The 19288-nt window shown below is 39.8% G+C and overlaps 2 protein-coding genes across 2 annotated transcripts; one reads left to right on the plus strand and one right to left on the minus strand.

The window, feature by feature from the left end:
- The first annotated feature begins 5187 nt into the window (after nt 1–5187).
- On the plus strand, nt 5188–8911 carry LOC146386020 (kallikrein-8-like). The gene is made up of 6 exons (XM_084930087.1): nt 5188–5215; nt 6166–6346; nt 6507–6692; nt 8180–8232; nt 8499–8656; nt 8756–8911. Exons 1-6 carry the CDS (start codon nt 5188–5190, stop codon nt 8909–8911), a joined length of 762 nt encoding a protein of 253 aa, XP_084786213.1.
- Nucleotides 8912–12395: 3484 nt separating this feature from the next.
- LOC146386021 (uncharacterized) lies at nt 12396–15796 on the minus strand. Its single transcript, XM_084930035.1, has 3 exons — nt 15330–15796; nt 12736–13979; nt 12396–12505 (listed from the first exon to the last, which is right to left on the minus strand). The coding sequence occupies exons 1-2, from the start codon at nt 15565–15567 to the stop codon at nt 13015–13017; spliced, it is 1203 nt and encodes a 400-aa protein (XP_084786161.1). The 5' UTR covers nt 15568–15796; the 3' UTR covers nt 12396–12505; nt 12736–13014.
- Between the last annotated feature and the right edge of the window lie 3492 nt (nt 15797–19288).

Here is a 19288-nt window from a genome sequence, read left to right on the forward strand (position 1 = left end):
TAGATCCAGTAAGCAAACAGGAAGAGCTGCAATGTGTGTGCTTTTTCATTAATGAATAAATAATACAAAGCTATAGTGCAGACTACAGCGCCATCCAGTTGGTGTTCGCTCTCTCTGCGGTAGAGTATCACTTCCTGTTCACATAGTGGTGTTTTTGTGTAGCTTATCTGCACAGCAATTTAATTATAACCTTATAGATAACTTCTTATTTCACAGGGTTAGGGTTAATCTTCCTGCTTGAAAATGACGTGCCCAAAGTGAATTGACTATTTCGCTTTGGACGTCTGCTTTCAGCACCTGATGGCATGTCCGGGTGAATGAGCCGCGCTTTGCGTTTACATCTTTTTGCGGAATCTGTTTACACATTCAAAATAAAGAGAGAGAAGTTTGTTTGTTTGTTTTTTGTTTCTTTAACTTATGTATGCATACACTTCCTTATTATTTGGTAAAATTGCCCCAAAACTGTTTCACTTGGGCCACACGCTTCAGGTTTCCTTACACCAGCTTTCTGCAACAGTTTGCTGGAATCTTGGCCCACTCCTCTTGACAGAACTGGTGTAACTGGGTCAGGTTTGTAGGTCTCCTTCCTGAGCGGTATGATGGTTGTACATTCCTGTACTTTTTATTCTCACGTATTATTGTCTGAATGGATGAATGTGGGACCTTCAGGCATCTGAAAATTGCACCTAAAGATGAGCCACACTTGTGGAGTCTACAATTCATTTCCTGATGTCTTGGTTGATTTTCCTATGATGTCAAAGAAAGAGGCTCTGTGTTTGGGGTGTGGTTTTACATGCATCCACAAGTGTGCCACAAATGAACTCAAATGGACTTAATTAACCGATCGAATCATCTTAAGCTCAAAATAGAAAATATCTGGAGTTTAGCTTTTGTTTTTACTTTACTTGAGAGATACTGACCTCAATAAACAGCGTGGGTATCTTCAACTGTATCTTATGAACACTCAGGTGAAGAACAGAGCTGAGCTATGAACTGATGGTCACCTGATGGTGAGTTGGGTCAGGTGGTGGGGGAGGATGCTGGACACCCCTTTAACTGCCAGTTCGACAGCATTCTGAGGGAGGCTTTGGACACTGAGTCAGAATGGACAATGTTCTGCACCTCCATAGCTGAGCCTGCTGTATGGAGCTGTGGCAGCAAGGTGCTTGGTGCCTGTCATGGTGGTAATCTCCCAGAAGGGAGCCATTAAACTGAAGGCGGAGTTCTATCGGGCTTGGTTAGCCATCACTCAGTGGCCTCCAGCTCACACTGGAGGGGTTCACAGCAGGGCTGTGCGATATACTGAATATACTCAATGTATCACCAGTTTTTCCACAAAAAGTGAAACACTGCCTGGACTGACAAACAAACCATCCTTAAAGATATTAGAACACACCAAGCTTCTGTGTTATTTGAGCCAGAGACTGCACTTGTGGATGTACAATAAAATTTTTTATATTTATTATATCAGTAATGTAACTTGCAATACAAAGTTATGAGAAGCTTAAACTTAGTTTCAGAATAATTAAATCTGAGACTTTGTTTTATTGTAAGGTTAATAAAGTTTTTGATTGTGTGACAAATAAAAATATGAACTTTAATTCTGAAAATATTTAACTATTATTAAATAACACCGGGTACAATATTTTTTAATATGTGTGTTGTTCAGCAGAACAGTGACCAGTATGTTGGCTGATATACTTTATTTATATTTTAAAATAAAAGTTGGGCTGATTTTAACGTATTAAAAGGAGTGTTTTTAATAATTATTTTTTAAATAAAAATACAGTGTTTATATTAAATGCTGTACTAGAAATAAGTTCAAGGATGATAACAGGTCATGTGATTTAGTTACATTCAATTTGTATGCAGCAAAATGAAAAACAAGTTACCACATGTTGTTTTTTAATTTGGTAAATAATTGATAAAGTGTTAAAAGTACTGGTTGTGTTTGACCTCATCACCAGGATGAGTTGGAAGTACCTCAAATTCCCTCAAGCGGCCTTTTCCTGGTTGGATTGCCACTACAGTCTGTAAACTGTAGAGGTAATTTTGTGAGCTCATTGGATGAGCAGTTTCTGAAATACTCAGACCAGCCCATCTGGCACCAGCAACCACGCAATCTCTTTCCCCCATTCTGATACTTGCTTTGACCTTCAGCAGGTCATCATGAACATGTCTGTATGCTTAAATACTTTAATTTGCTGAGGTCTGATTGGTTCACTAGATATTTGTGTTTAACGAGCAGGTGAACAGGTATACCTGGCAAAGTGTGTGTAACCCTCAGTGTTACTGACATGTTCCACACTGTTGCACAAAAATACTCTGTGCCCCACACTGTTTTATTAAGCATGTCTAATCACTGTAGACATTACATGTACCTTCTTGAAGGAGAGGTCAAAGGTCAGTTACCTTTATAGGTTCCTGCTATATGTTATGACATATACACAGCACAGTTGTAGGAATGATAATTTCTAAGTTCTAAAGCTTTTTGTCAATTTTCAACCAATAAATCATAAAGTTGACCTTGAAGACCACAAGTTTGAATGGATTGTTAACATGACCCCACTCTACAGCCCTACAACATTTTCCAGCTATCCTGGTTACAGAAAAAGATTAACAAGCAAAAAAACAAACAACATTTAATTATTTCTGATTAGAAGCTGTACAGTCAGCACTGACAGTTAACAAATGTGTTATAGGAAAATAGTGAACTTTACAAGACTGGTTTTTGTTCCAAAGGCTTGCACAGACCTAAGCTCACTTATGACCACTAGAGCTGGAAACAAGACCTCAACCAATCCTAAGGTTAATTAGCACGGATAGCCTTTAAAAAACATTTGCTAAAAGTTGTCATTGCTGACATATACCTGTATTACAGCATGGTGAGTAGCGAGAATGCAAAGTTATTGTTACCTTTGAAAAGAAAAATGTGAAGATGTAATATTAGTATGAGCTATATGCTAATGTTATTCACTCAAGCAAACATCTCAGTTCCTGACTTGCTGCTTTCTAATATTGATTATTTCTGGACATACCTACATGGTTATTGTACATCCCACATAAATGGTGACAAAGGCAGTAACTATAAATGACCATAAATTAACTGTAAATTAAGCTGCACTGGCCTCCATTCATATAGATCTATCACGTGCACGCACACGCACGTTAGCAACCGTAACGTGTGTAATTTCAGAAAAATAACATCTGCCATTGACCAATCTCACCTGTCCTAAGGTCTTTTTTCTCACCTCCTATTACTTCCTGTTCCAACACATGGTTGTGTTTTTGTGTAGCTTATCTGGAGAGCCGAAATAATTAAAAACTTATAGATAACTTCTTATTTCATAGTTTAATCTTCACTTGCTTCATCTGAAGCACACTCTCTTTGTATTCACTCACTGTATTTATAGGAATTCGCTACCTTAGCTTAGCTAAGCCAAATAACACACACCAATTAGTTAAACTACATGAATGTCTTAAAGCCATAAAGACCTGGATGACCTCTAATTTCTGCTTTTAAATTCAGATAAAACTGAGGTTATTGTACTGCCCTGAAAATCTTAGAAATATGGTATCTAACCAGATTCTTACTCTGGATGGCATTACCTTGGCCTCCAGTAACGCTGTGAGGAACCTTGGAGTGATTTTTGACGAGGACATGTCCTTCAACGCACATATTAAACAATTATGTAAGACTGCTTTCTTCGATTTGAGCAACATCTCTAAAATTAGAAATATCCTGTCTCAGAGTGACGCTGCATTTATTACTTCCAGGCTGGACTACTGTAATTCATTATTATCAGGATGTCCTAAAAACTCCCTGAAAAGCCTTTAATTAATCCAAAATGCTGCAGCAAGAGTCCTGACAGGGACTAGAAAGAGAGAGAGAGCATATTTCTCCTGTTTTGGCTTCCCTTCATTGGCTTCCTGTTAAATCCAGAATTGAATTCAAAATCCTGCTCCTCACATACAAGGTCTTGAACAATCAGGCCCCATCTTATCTGACCTTGTAGTACCATATCACCCTATTAGAGCACTTCGCTCTCGCTCTGCAGGCTTACTTGTTGTTCCTAGAGAATTTAGAAGTAGAATACGAGGGAGAGCCTTCAATTTTCAGGCCCCTCTTCTGTGGAACCGGCTTCCTGTTTGGATTCGGGGACAGACACTATCTCTACTTTTAAGATTAGGCTTAAAACTTTCCTTAGTATATAATTAGGGCTGGACCAGGTGACCCTGAATCCTCCCTTAGTTATGCTGCAGTGGGGTGGGCTGCTGGGGGATTCCCATGATGCACTGAGTATTTCTTCTTTAGTCACCTTTCTCACTCACTATGTGTTAATAGACCTCTCTGCACTGAATCATACTTGTTATTAATCTGTCTCTCTTCCACAGCATGTCTTTATCCTGTCTTCCTTCTCTCCCGTTGGGGGGAGAGAAGAGAACAGAGACAGTTTGCTGAAGTACAGATGATGGTGTTGGGCCATCACCAGAACAGCTTCACTTCATTTGGCTGTGATTGGTTATCAGGAACTGTAATTATATGATGAAACACAATTCTTTCAAGCTGTCCTGAGACCTGACATCAGTGAAGACTATATCATATAAATAAATCCTTTTACGAGTCCACAAGAAACACCACAAATCACAGGGCAGTCTGTGATCTTTCAGGACAGAGACATCAACAACAGTGACAGGACCCTCAGCGTCTTTCTACTGAAGCTGTCAGGCCCTGCTCAAATTTGAGCCACAAGCCTTTGGATAAAACTTGATTCAGGTCTTGACCAAAGTACATTTATGGTCAGTTCATACTGTAGATCTTCTATAATAAATTGATGGTTTACACAATACTCAAAGTTTCATTTCTCAGCTTCATTTCCCTCCCAGCACTTTATGAAAGGCAAAAGCAAAAACTGCTGATGAGTAACTTTGCATAAATATGTGGAGTATTGCAGCTTTTCATGCAGCATGATACGGCTTCATAATGACACTGGTGACTATACAATGGTCACCATTCAGACAGAAAGGCAGTTGTTAGAGGGTGAATGGCAGGAACACTGTGTCTGCTGCCTCTTCTCTTGCCTCTGTGTATCAGTGAGTATTCAACAACAGTTTCTATATTTAACTGCTGGTTCTTACTGCATAATTCTGTCTGTATAATATAAAAATTATTCAATGCATCGAGTTATGCCAAACCTCACAGAAACTGTGCACGGTGGGTATTCTGAATTGCTGCTCGGCACATATATGCAGACCACAGTCAGAGCCTTACCCTCTGCAGCTTGAAGTCACACAGAGGTAACCCACTCGCTCTCTGTCAGCACGCAGTCGCAGACTCGTGAGTGAGGGTTTTTTTTCTTTTGTTTTGCTCTTCAACTCTTAAGAGCGCCATTAGCCACACAGAGGGCACAATATGTTCTGCATTGCTTCTCAAAGTTAGCATTGGTTAGTGATCATGAGCTGTTTTAGGTTTATAAATCATTGGTTTACACCACATTTCTCTGAATTAATGGCACAAATTGACAAACTGTGAGATACAGTGAAGTGTGTAGAACATGTAATTCAAATCAGAGCACAAGCAGAACAAGAGCATGAAGCTGAGATCAAACTTCATTTGCTTCCATCTATAAGGTGCAGGTCACTGAGGTCTTCTGACAGAAACCTGCTGGTGGTTCCTCGTTCTGGGCTGAAAACTAAAAGAGACTAAGTGTGTCTTCAAGGCTGTTGGCTGATAATCTGTGGAATGCACTAATATTACATTTGATCTCTGTGGTCTGAACATTTGAAAGAGCAGCTCTACTTATTTGTACAGGCTTGATTTTAGGTAGTGGATATTATTATTGTCTTTTAATGTTTGTATTTATTTTTTGTTGATTATTATTGTGAAGCACTTTCTCTATAGAAACATTTTACCTTAATTTCCCTTCTGTCACTTTATGAAAGCCAAAAGCAAAAAGAGACGATAAGTAACTTTGCATAAATGTGTGGAGCTTTGCAGCTTTGCAGTTGACAAAGCTTCATAATGACACTATGTGACTATGCAGTGTCCAATATTCAAACTGAAATGCTTACTGCATGTTTCTGCCTTACTTCTGAGAGCAGATATTTTACAGGTACAAAGAAAAACTGGCAGTGACCTGGTGGGGCGGGGGATTCCTCTTTCAGGTGTGACGGCGAACACAGAGGTCGCTCTGCAAAAGAGAATCATTGGAGGTGATGAATGTGAGCGACAGTATCGTGTACAGCTCAGAGCAGTTTATCCACATGGACCTTCCAGCTTGTGTGGAGGCTCTTTGATCAGCGACCACTGGATTCTGACTGCAGCTCACCGTCTGAAGCCAGGAGGGTGAGGAGATCAGAGAAGCAACTAAAACTTGGGAACCCAAGGAATGTCTAGTAGCCATGTTTTTGCTATTCAGTAAAAAGTAAAATACATTCAGACAAGATGAGAAATAGAATATGGTGACCATCAGTAATCAAGTTTTATGTTTGCTGTGCACATGCAGGACCATGTTTGCAAATCTAAGTGTGCATCAAGGGGGTCCGGAACAAGAAGTGCAGATAACAGCAGAAGCTGAGATCTATACAGACACCAGCACAGGCAGAGTTCATGACATCATGCTGCTGCAGCTACCTAGCAGCTCTGATGTCCAACCTATAAAACTACCTGACTGTGATGAACCTCCTAAAAGGCGAGTTGTGGATGTTTCTGCTTCAGGTTCATGTGTTCTGACAGATACTGACACGTCGTGCTAACTTCAGTTTTAGATTCAAATGATACATTTATGTTCCTGTGGCTCAAAGTTTCTTGCTTTGAAGTTTTTTTCTTAAAGTTTCTTCTTGACCTGAGCTCTGTGCTGTGAAGTGAGTTCAACAAATGTAGAATATATTTCCTTTATCTTATCCCAACAGTGGGAATCAGGATAAGTACTCACAGGAAGCTGCTTATCAATCCACTAATTTAACCAGGGCTTTCAATCCTAATGGATGTGGATAAACTATACTGGCAATGCAGGTTTTAAAAAGGAAGATAAAACTGTAATGTTAGAAAAATATGAAGGGTTTAAATGCATAATACAGACTGAAGGTAACAGCTGCTGCAGAAAAATCAGTGTTGTGTGTGTGTGTTTGTGTGTGTGTGTGGGAAATTGCTGTAGGGTAGCTTAGTAGTAAAAGCACTATATGAATGTGCAAGAACTTCAGATGCTTTGTTCAATAAGACTGGAAGAAATCTATATCAATAAAGTCTAGCCCATTTGAAGACAAGCAAGAAAGACAGCAAAAATCCTGACTGACATCACGGCCTATCATTACACAGGAGAATCTGATGGATCATTAATCAAGTATTTCATTTAATTAATGTTTGAAAGACAGTTTCAGCTTTTATTCTGTCAGCTACAAACTTTCTGCTGTTTATTAGTGTAAGAGAAAATAAAACTTAATATAACAACAGAATTTAAACATAGGCTGCAAACTGAAAAATGTCTATGAAAAAATGCTATTGAAGAATTTTAGCCCCTCCCACTGTCCATGTAGTACAGTAGGAGAGTCTAAAGTTGAAAGTTTCAAGGGATCTTCCAGGAATGGTGATGCTGCTTTTCTGGACAAATGATCTCTAAGCTTGAACTTAACCAGAGGGATATAGTACAAAGAAAATTCAACAAGGCTTGGCTTACTTTGCGTTAGCTGGCTTGAGAAAACGTAAAACACCAGTCAGTGTCACGCCGCCGGGTATATCAACTTCTCTTTTAAGCTGTGCTTTCTGCTTCACGCTCCGTGCCCACGCATGTAACAAGGGCTGCTACAAGGCCCTTTAAAACAGGAAGTAGCATGTGCTGCAGTGAGCTTGAATGGTTTCCCAATGCGTTGAGCAAGCACAGTGCAAGCATGCTAGCCAGGTGTGGCGCATGATGATAAAGTGGTGACTAAAACTCTATAAAGGACATAACTAATATAACAGCAGGTCAGGGTTACTCTTACAATTTTCTCTGGTAAGAAGTCAAAATCCTTCATATAGAACTCTGAAGTTACCTGGAGAGATGAGATCCTGCTTCATAGTACAGGCCTCAGGGCAACATTTCAAAGTTAACGTGCAAAACAATCAATATATGTATTTGTATGTAACTGACAAAAAAAAAAAGGAGAGAAAAGCGTCCAAACACTTCTTGTGTCATTCCAGAGTTGAGATCGCAGGTTATGGTGCCACCACTGGACTAGCTAACGAGACAAGAAGTAAGACGATTTTTAACAAATTTGTTGTATTAAGAAAAAAGAAAACAAACCATCCAAACTGTTACTTTATTAGTAAAGAGATGTTGCAGATATTTGTACTGAAATTGTATTTTGCTTCATTTCTAATGTGTTCAAAGTAAAAAAAAAGCTTTTCCTGTGAGCTCAGACCATTTTATTTCTTTCTGCTGCATTTCTGCATAAAATACAAATCTGCATCATTTTTTAAAAAAGTGCTTTAAGCTGAACTAATTGTCCCTTTTTTCTAGAACCTGGTAAATCACCCTCTCTTCACTGTGCAGAGACTGAGGTTGTCAGCTGTACAGAGCTCAATGATATTTTACTGAAAAAATTCCCCGAGGTCCACCGAGTCAAGAGCTATCAACACTGGTTCTGTGGACAAAGTCCTGGGAAAGATATATGTCGAGTGAGTTTGCATGATCCCTCAGCTCACAGCTGCATTTATTAAACATTCAAAATACAGAAAGATTTTATAAAACTGGGAAACTGTATTTCCGTCTTGCAGGGAGACTCTGGTGGAGGAGTGGTTCATAATGGCAGGATTTATGGGGTCTCTTCTTTTGTGGGAGATCCAGACTTTGTATGCAGAGCACCGGCTGCCTTCATGGACCTCTGTGATCCTGAGTATGCAGATTGGATCAGGAAAACTATCAACCCATAAAAAGCTGTGAGGTGTGGATAACTGTAAACAAGCTGAAATAAATAATCTTTTAGAGTTTAGCTTTGGTTTCTTTTATTCTGTTTGATATAAGCAGTAGAGGATTTCAGAATTTCTGTGTTATTTACCAAAAGACGTTTTTTCAGCTGCACCCACACACAGTTTCTTTAGATAACTTCAACTGCAGAAAGTAAAAACTCAGCATTAAGTTTCAAATGCAGTTTTAAAGATAATGATAATATGGTGTCCCTGAAGAAAACACCTGTCAATAGAAAAAGCTGCAAAATCCTGCAAAATGTAACAGAAGTTGAATAAAACACAACGGAAATAGAAAAAAATGCAACAAGGCTGAAAAACTGAACAAACAAACAAAAAACAAACACAAATTACAACAGAAATAATAACAACGATATTAAAAAATAATAGAAGTAGAAAAAAAACGTTCTCATCCTAAAACTTGGTGGCAAAGTGGATTATGGTAAGGAAACACTCATTTAAGTGCTGTCATTACTCAAAGGTTCCTGATAATCATGCATGAAATGATTTCTGGAGGGGAATGAAACTTAACTGAACTGCTCCCTGTGACATTTTGACCTGTCAAACGCAGGTGTAACTCCTGTTATTCATTGTTGTATTGCAGGTCTGCTGTGCACGACGTCTGTGAATCTGAGTAATTTGGTACAGATGAAGGAATAAGACTGCTCAGATGCTTTGGGTGTCACGTAATGATCCCTCAGGTTTGGGTGTCTTTGGTGCCCTTTGATTTCAATCTAACTGCACATTGAACAGAAATCCTGCCATGACAGAACACACTAATGCCTTTTCAAGGGAGAACCGATCCTAATCTGAGCTGTCAGCCCCAAGTTCTCTGCAGTCATCAAATCAAGCATAATCTGGTTTGAACAGGCTCCCTGCCTCACTGCAAAAGCCTTTTTACCAGCTGCTGTTTGACAAATTGCAAAGCCTCTGAAGAGACTTTAGAAAGGGGAAAAAGGATACGAAGAAAAAGCTGAACAAAAAGCTATCCATGCACTGTTTAACATTTCACTTGGAGTTTATTGACTGTATTCTATCTGTGGATTGCATTATAGTTTCTCTGAGAGCTTTGCTCCCTGAAGATTTTATGATCTGTGAACGCTGAGTCTCTCTTGTGGCTGTAAACCAGTCTGCTCAGCATGGCACTGCATGGCAGAGATTCTCTCCATTTTTTTGAATCACCTTTGCTCAGTTGTGCTCCTAACTGATCTCCTGAGTTTGGCTGTATTCCTGGACTTTGCCCTTTAGTTACTCTTCAGTCTCTTTGACACACAGGCTGCCAAATTTGAAATAACATTTTTAGTTTTGGAAAAAGAAGAGCGTGTCTAGCAAATTCTTGCACATCCTTGTTCTTAAATAGCACTTTTCTACTCAAGCACTCAAAGTACTTTATACACCTCATTCATACAAGCACTTTTCTGCACCTAAGTTCTTTCTATCTAACATTCATACTCTGATGGACACATGAAAGAGCAGTTTGGGGTTCAGTATCGTGTCCAAGGATACTTTGAGATACAGACCAGATCAGGCAGCGATCGAACCTCCAACCTTCTGATCGGTACTAATTGGACGTTTGCTGCTGCACATGTAGCATCACAGCTTAGAAGATGGTGGTGTGGAAATGTGTTTCCCATTAACATTTGACTAAGAAACTCTTAGTCAAGGGTTAACATCACTAATGTCAGTATTTTCACTGACTCTAAAAAGGCACTGACCTTCATTAGATTAGATCAACATTGTGCCTTAAACCTGAGCTGTACAGGAAAATAGATTTCTGATACACATGTACATAAACAAATAAAGAGAGATGTTTCCCACCTGCTGAGAAGACAACAAATGCATAACCTGATTACCACCATTAATCTCATATCCACTCATTTCTGGCACCTATAAGTGAGATTGATTTCACTGTCCTGCTGTCTTGGCCTTTAGGAGAACACAGTGAGACAGATGAAGCTTGCACCAGATGGTAGAAACACAATGATCGTGGTCTTAGACACAGCATCCACACTCTGTACATGATAGTGTGTGTGTAGAGCTGTTTGCAGGAACTTGATGAGGCTTTGCTTAAGTGGAAATCCACTGATGTTCAAGCTCCAGGGAAGTGGGCGGGGACATAGGACCTCTGGGGCCCTCTTCCTGATGGAGCCCTACCTGACTCCTTTCACTGCTAAAGCAAGAATGGTGCCACAACTCATTGAAACAATACTTCATTTCATCAGAATCATTAAATGATTCTGTTAAAAACAACCGCCCAGTGTACTTGCATGGCAAACATCGTGATTAGACATTCAAGAAGAGCCTCTTAAAGATGAAGGTCTGTGTCTCTTGACCTAAACACATAATCCAGTTAAATCTGATTTATGTTCATTAATGCCCCTCACACTGTAACTTAAAGTAATAAATCGGTCACTGATTAATTACAGAAGTATGTTTGTGAGCATAAAGATGTAAGCCTTGGACCATCAGGATAAAATGTGGTTGGGAAACTTAACAAGCTTTGATAAAACTTCATCAGTAGTTCGAACAAGACCTCAAAACCTTCGATCACCACGGGTGGTGAGCAGACTGTGGTTGTACCATGCAGCCTAACAACATGCAGTAAATTGCAGGTTAAAGCAGTTTGCTTACACATTGTTAAACGAGGGAAAGGAACTAATGTGGCTGTCACATTACCCTTTTGTCCCATTTCATCCCAGAACTCGATTTAATTGCTGCTCACTTTCTACAATACTTAAAACTGATCAGTAGGACCTGAAACTGCAAACATTCAAACATTCAGGCCAAGAATCAGTTGGTGAACATATTAATCTACTACAATTAGCAAAAATGAATAAATAAACAGAAGAAAGTTACAGTGATAACAGAGTCATGCAAGTTTTTGACCAGGAGGTTAAACTCATGCAAATTAGCTTCACCCAGGCTCATGAAAACACTGTCCTGCTTATAAACAGCAGATCATTTGTGTCAGTGTGTCAGGATGGTTTATATTTGAGCTTTTAGTTCACACAGAACAATTTTTATTAATTGTTTTTAGCGATTACGAAAGTCTGTGAATCCCCAAATTGTTCAGTTGTTCTTTTTGCTCCCCATGAGGTCACTTTCACCATGTGACAAAAACAACACCCCACTGTACACACTCGGGCCACCAGCAACTTTCTAAATCCTCAATAAAAAGCTGACAGGTTGCATTGATGTTCCAAATAACTTATTAAGAAAACAACTAAATACACAGAAAATGTTATGAAAATTGGTTTATTTTATATCTCATAGTTTTAAATGATGCAATAAAAATATGTATAAAACATCACAAACTGTAATATTTTACAAATGCTTACGTCCTGCTGATGCAATGGAGACATCTTCCAGTGACAGTCTTCATCCGTGTGTGTGTGAGGAGGATCCTAAACCCACCGACACAGAAGTGTATGTTCACAACTCCCTCTGTGCAGGCGGGGTCAGGACCCTGGGTGAGGAGGGGTGGTGCTGTGGCCAGTCAGGTATGAAGTGCTGAGAGTGGATCTTTGGTCCTCTGTGCAGCTCTGTCCACTCTCAGCTTCCCTGCAAAGCAATAACACAAGAAAGACGTCATTTTAACACAAAACAGCATTTTCATTGTTGGTAGCTGCAGTATGTTGTTAAAAAGCAATTTTAAACCCAACGTATACACATGAAAAATATAAATAAACCTAAACCTACAATGCTGCTGACATAGGATGATGATTTATACCAACTATTGGAAGAATTTCGCCTTCAATACAGTTTGTTGTCAATGTGAGGTGATAACTTACATAGTTGGAACACAGCACCACTCTCCCGTTTTTCACTTGGTCATCCATCCTTCTCATCGGGTTGGTCGGGGTAAGGCTGTCTTCTGGGTGGGGTGTTAGCTCCATCTTGGACGTAACTGGAAGTAATAACAACTAAAAAACTACCTTTCAGTCACAATGTAATATTAATGTCACATATCAAGAAAAAAACAATACGTTTCACATGTCCGAGTCAGATGTTCTTATATCTGTAAAAACAAAAACACAAAGGCAAAGTTTAAAAACACGTTCTAACATAAACTAATCAGAGTCACTGTCATCAAGGGAAAGGTTAAAAGGCCTCTCCCAGAAACGTCTGACTCCAAAACTACCTGAGGATGTTGAAGGGGCATCAAACTGGTCACTTACCTTGCACCTCTTTGCACTTACCTCTTCGGTGCAGATGTCTTCTCTGCTTCTCTTTTCTGAGGAAGGAGCAGCAGAGGGAGCAGCAGAGAGAGCAGCTGAGGAAGGAGCAGCAGAGGGAGCAGCAGAGAGAGCAGCTGCGGAAGGAGCAGCAGAGGAAGGAGCAGCAGAGGGAGCAGGAGAGGGAGCAGCTGAGGAAGGAGCAGCAGAGGGAGCAGCTGAGGAAGGAGCAGCAGAGGGAGCAGCTGAGGGAGGAGCAGCTGGCGGATCACCAACTGGGGCAACAACTCGAGGGAAGAGTGGGGCGTTGGCCTGGCCGGAAGGCGGCATGGCGATGGGGGCAGCACCTGGAGCAATAGGATGTTGCCAATCGTGCCAAAACGGCTCTGGAGGGTGCTCCCGGATGAGAGGGGAATCATCTCTCTCATCCATGGTGTCATACCCCGAGTCATCGCTAAGCCAATCCCCCCACTCTTCTGAGTCGTTCCAGTCAGATGAATTGTCAGTCTGTTCACTCACCTCATCATCGTCTACAGGTAGGTAGGGGGGGTACTCACCTTGCTGTTCACCGTCATCAGCATCTGGTGCTTCATGAGAAGAGGGTGAGGGTGAGAGAGGGATAAAATACTCACCATACTCACCTTCGCTGATACGCTGGGTATCAGTGTCCTGTTCTTCATCAGAAGAGGGGGAGGATGAGATAAGAATATACTCACCATACTCACCTTCGCTGATACGCTGGGTATCAGTGTCCTGAGCTTCACCAGAAGAGGTGGTGCTCTGGAGACTGTCATCCAGGATCCTGATGACTTCAGGAAGGCCTTCTTCTGCAGGGCGTTCAACCACATAGTCAAGACGCCCTGTGAGGAAACAGTTTTTAAAATAACATTAGGAATGTAATAGACACCCAGTGTTAAAGCAACAGACCTACATCTGTTAGTTTGAGCAGAGGATGAGAGAAAAGCATTTTATGTCAGACTGAATGACACTTCTACTTGTTCAATCTTTAAGTGAAGTTTTTTAATAGAAGACCACCAAACCTCCACCAAGGCAGCTCACTCTGTGTACTTTTAAGGTGACACTATATTGACACTATATATGACACTGTATTTTGTCTACATTCAATTTGTTTTATTTGTTCTTTGTAAGCCTTTATGCAAACACTATGTTGGAATAGGTAATGGATAATAGCTATTGATTTGTAAATAGCCGGACATGAGTAACTTATTATATAAATATACTACAGTAAATTTATAACTAACCATGCAGCTCATTCTCCTGTTTTATTTACAATTCACGATGTCACACATTTTGAAAAAAGCTCATAAGTTAAATATGTGGATGCAAACCATAATGTAACATTTAGACCACATGTACCAATCGCATGTCCTAAATATAATTTTTTTTTTTAAAATAAAAACACAATCTCCTTGGCAAGAGTAAAAATTGCACACACAAAGCTCTGCAGGTATGTCTGAAAATGATGGTCAAGTGAAAAACAAACAAACAAACAAACAAACAAACAGAAACTCTTAACTCAGAATCCACATTTTTAGAAATGTGCACAAGGACTGTATCTGCCATAAGGACAGATACATCTAATCTGTGGTAAACATGCTATCCCTGTGTAAATATCCCTGTGTACAATATCTCTCTCTGCTATCCAATAAGGTTAAAAGCATTACCGTAACAGAAGATAGGTCTTAATGCCATTATTACTACTGTTTTCATATTCTTTTGATATTATTTTATTTGTATTTTTTTTATCTTTGTGTTTTGCAGCAGAGACAAAAAATATAGTTTATGTCAATAAAGCCTTTGATCCGGAGAAGAAAAGGATGTTAGGAGGGGACCTGGATCTGTTTACACCTGAGTGTTCTGACGCCATGACATCTTGAAGATGCCGTTACCACGGAAACTGAATTTTGGGCATTTTACAAATTTTAGTCCATTAAGCTATTTTTAACCATTTCATTTTAAAGAAAAGTGTCAAATTTGAAGCCTTCAAATCAAAGTAACACCTTTTTTTCATATTCATACACCAGTCGTTAATAATTTCTACACCTCTCCCGGAAAATTTAAAGCATACAAACAATTTACGGGAAACAATCTTGGAATACACATATTTGATCACGTTAAAACTTGATATTCACACTGGAACTTGTTAAATTATTACAGTAATTTACATTTAAAGAAATTTTCAAACGTACCTGCAGCGAAGTCCAGGTGACAGTCGGGGAGTCCGGGTCCACGGTGAGCCATCTTCAAACTTGAAAAACAAAAACAAGTACAAACAATCCACAGATGAAGTACTTGTTGTGCTTTCAAGTTAAATCCGCTTTCAGTAAAGTGTTTTCCAAAACTTAGCTTTCCACAGGCTGAGGTTGGAGCAGGTCGAAACAAGTCCACGAGCAAGTGTAAACAGACGTTTGGAACCTTGTGCAGCATTTATATACCCTCGGCGGCCATGGTTACGGTTGTCAACACATGTGCACATGATATAACTATATGAATGGAGCTCACAGCAGTGTAATTTACAGTTAATTTATGGTCATTTACAGTCAGGGGTGGAAGTAATGAATTACAAATACTCACGTTACTGTAATTAAGTAGATTTTTTGGGTACTTGTACTTTTATGAGTAATTTTTCAAGTGTGTAATTTTACTCATACTTGAGTACAACTTACACCATGTAAGTTGTACTACTTCGCTACTTATAAAATCAAAAGTCGCTACTGAGTACGCCCACAATTTGAATTAATATTCAAACCTTTCGTCTGCATTTTTGCAGCCAATAAGGCCGTGCAATCGCAACCGTGCTGTTGAGTATTGCAGCATCACAGCGATCAACTGAAGGAAAATGACAACGGAGTCAAAAATGTCCTTAATATTTTGGGAACTTTATTCCACATCAACAGGCGGCAAAACTTTCCTCATGGGTGCCATTTTCGTTGTGGTGTACTTTTTTCTTCTTAGGGGCGTGATGACGCAGCATCCGTGATCTTACAATGAAACAGTGCCTCCTTGTGGTGACAACTAAAATACTGTCTCTGTTAAACCACAGTAACCATAATCCAGTTAAACACTGTACAACATGAGTACACACAATGAATATCTTAACACGTGCCAATTTAAGACGTAAGCAAAGAATAAACTGCGCTGCAGCAGCAGGCACAGGTGTCTAGAGGTGCTAAATGGTGGAGTACAAACTACTTTATAGACGGAAGATTTCGAGACAAAGAAGCCAAAATGGAGACAGAGGACAACACTGTCAACCATGAAAACGACGTAGAAAAGACGGAGGACGCGTGCCCGTGGCCATACCTGGAGGAATTTTTCATGTACAGAGGGAGAAAAGGAGACAGCGTCCAGATGCAGTGCAAACTTTGTTTGACCTCTACAGTCATTTCAGCTTACAAGACTTCAGCGTCTAATCTTAAAAAAACACATTGAGGTAAGAGGTTTTACAACTATACGTGTACAATATTGCCTTCTTATTTTTCATGTGTGTTAAGGTTATTAGTTTGGCTAAGATATTGTCACCGCCATTGGTTAGCCTGATAGTAAAATAAGACGGAGCTAGCTAATGTGCGTGTGTGCATGCATAATTGAGCTACAATTCATAGGAATGTTTTAGCTTATTATTTGGATAACCACCGTCATTACAATAAATTAAATTTGTAGTCATTTAAAACTCACAGGCCTACAATCAGCTGGCCTATAAAAAACAAAAACTTGAACACAGTGCTGAGCTGCATCTCAAATTAATCTTCCAGCTCTCAGCTGACATGTACCAGAGCCCGATTGATGGATCAGTTGATCAGTATCATTGGCCTGATATAGGTCTATCATAGTGACATGGCTCTTAATCAGTAGGGTTATATGTTTCCCAATATGATATATTTTTTTAAAGAACATAATGTGGATTGTTTTTATTTGTTAGCTGTATGGGCAGCATTTTTGTGTATGTGATCCCTTTTCTTAAATTAGATTTGCTGTATACACATATTTTGCTCTCTTAGTATTTTTAGGACCTGACTAATACTGAAAACTTTAGGGTGATACTGATAAAAAGGAGTTAAAAATTTAGATACTGATACATTGGTCGATACTCTTTTTACAGATAGTATACAGATTACAGAACTTAGAATGTATACAGAAATTCATGTTTTTTGCAATGATCGTTCAAAATTGGTTTACATTTGTAAATAAATACAGCAATATATCTGCAAGATTTGATCAAATTCACCACTCTTTTATACTATGCTAAACAATCAAAGATTAGCTCATGTCTAGTTGAATGATGTTTTAAAAATGTGTTTTCCTTTAGTGTTAATCACAGTGATGTTATGAAGTAATGTATGAACCTGACGTATGATAATATTTATCTCTACAGAGGAAACATCCATCGAAGATTGAGCAGTACAATATCACTGTGGCATCAACATCTCGTCAGCGAAAGACCACAGCCACACCAAACAAGCTCTCAGCAAATACACAAGCCAAGTTACCAGACCTGATGTTGAGAGCTGCAAACAAACATGTTCCACAAGCAACTGTTGACAAGCTTGTCATCAATTTCATATGTGAGGGTCTACAGCCATTTGCAGTGGTAGAACAGCCATCTTTCAAAGAATTGGTTACCACATTACAACCTCAAGCCAAAGTCATCTCCAGACCCACTGTCTGTGCCAGAATCTGTGAAGCTGCTGATCACATGAAGATGACTTTGGTTGCAGCATTGGATAAAGTCAAATTTGTTGCTACCACTACTGATTGTTGGTCAGCTCATCAGAAAAGTTACCTTGGAGTCACATGCCATTGGATAGAGGAAGAGTCCCTGGAAAGAAGATCTGCAGCACCAGCATGCAAAAGATTGAGAGGGTCTCACACATTTGACATGCTTGCTGGTGCGCTTGATGATATCCATTGCCAATACAAGATTAGAGGAAAAGTTGTAAGAACCACAACTGATAGTGGATCCAACTTTGTCAAGGCCTTCCACATGTTTGGGGCACAAAATGATGCAGATGAAGCTGAAGATGAAGCAGACCCAGAAACTATTGACCTGACTGACCATATTGACTACCATGAGGCAAGTGCAATTCTTGATGAAGACTCTGGTTTGGAGTATCAACTCCCGCCTCATCAGCGATGTGCATGTCACCTGCTAAACCTTGTGGCAACATCTGATGCTGCCCTAGCAGAGAGCATGAATGAAACCTACAAGAGGCTCTCCCGTGCAACCTTTGCAAAATGCCAGGCCATTTGGAACAAAACTGGCCGGTCTCATTTGGCTAATGAAGTGGTAGAGGACAAGTGTGAACTACAGATCATTCGTCCCAATGCAACACAATGGAATTCAACCTACCTTGCCACTGAAAGGATAATACGCATCATTGATGAGAAGGGGGAAAATGCCATCAGGAGCATTTGTGAGGAGTTCAAGGTGAAAATGTGAGTAAAATTGGACACCTACCAATATGGTTGCAAATTTTGTGAATTTTCCTTAATGGATGGTTAAAAACGTGAGCAGACTCTTAATATTAAATCAGAAGATCCCTATTATAGTCATGGTGGGTTTTGTTGTTGTGTCTTACAGGTTGAGTCCTGCAGAAGTTGCATTCCTTAGGGAGTACTGTACCACCATGAAGCCACTGGTGAAAGCTTCAAGAGCAGGTCAGTATGCCGTGGACTTTTACACCACCATGTTAGGGATGGAGGAAAGTAATAAAGCTTGAGTGGAGAAGCTGCTGCAGGGGCTTCCTCAGCTGAGCTCTGAGGACAGAGCTGTCCTGGATGCTAACTTTTCTTTGGAGGAGATTAGTGCTGCTGCTGCTGGTCAGCTGGCTCCTGCACAGGGTGGGCTGCCTGCAGACTTCTGTAAAAGACTGTTACTGGCATCGAGTCATCATGTGGGGCTCTCTCTTCTCCCTAAAAAACAGAGATTTGTCTCTGCTTAGAAATGGAGACGTGGCTCTGTTATGCACAGATTACTAACTTCCTTCAAAAGTACTGGCCACCAGGCTGAAACACTTTGTGAAATGAATCACTCACAGAGATCAGTCGTACTGTGTACCACACAGCTCTAATGTGAACAAGAGTTTTCTCATGAGAGACTTGGTAGTTATTTGTAAATTGTACAGTTTGATGTTGGAATAATTTCTTT

This window comes from Perissodus microlepis, chromosome 6 (genome assembly GCF_051167445.1).
Source record: "Perissodus microlepis isolate ML-2025 ecotype Zambia chromosome 6, ASM5116744v1, whole genome shotgun sequence".
NCBI classification, from domain to species: Eukaryota; Metazoa; Chordata; class Actinopteri; order Cichliformes; family Cichlidae; genus Perissodus; species Perissodus microlepis.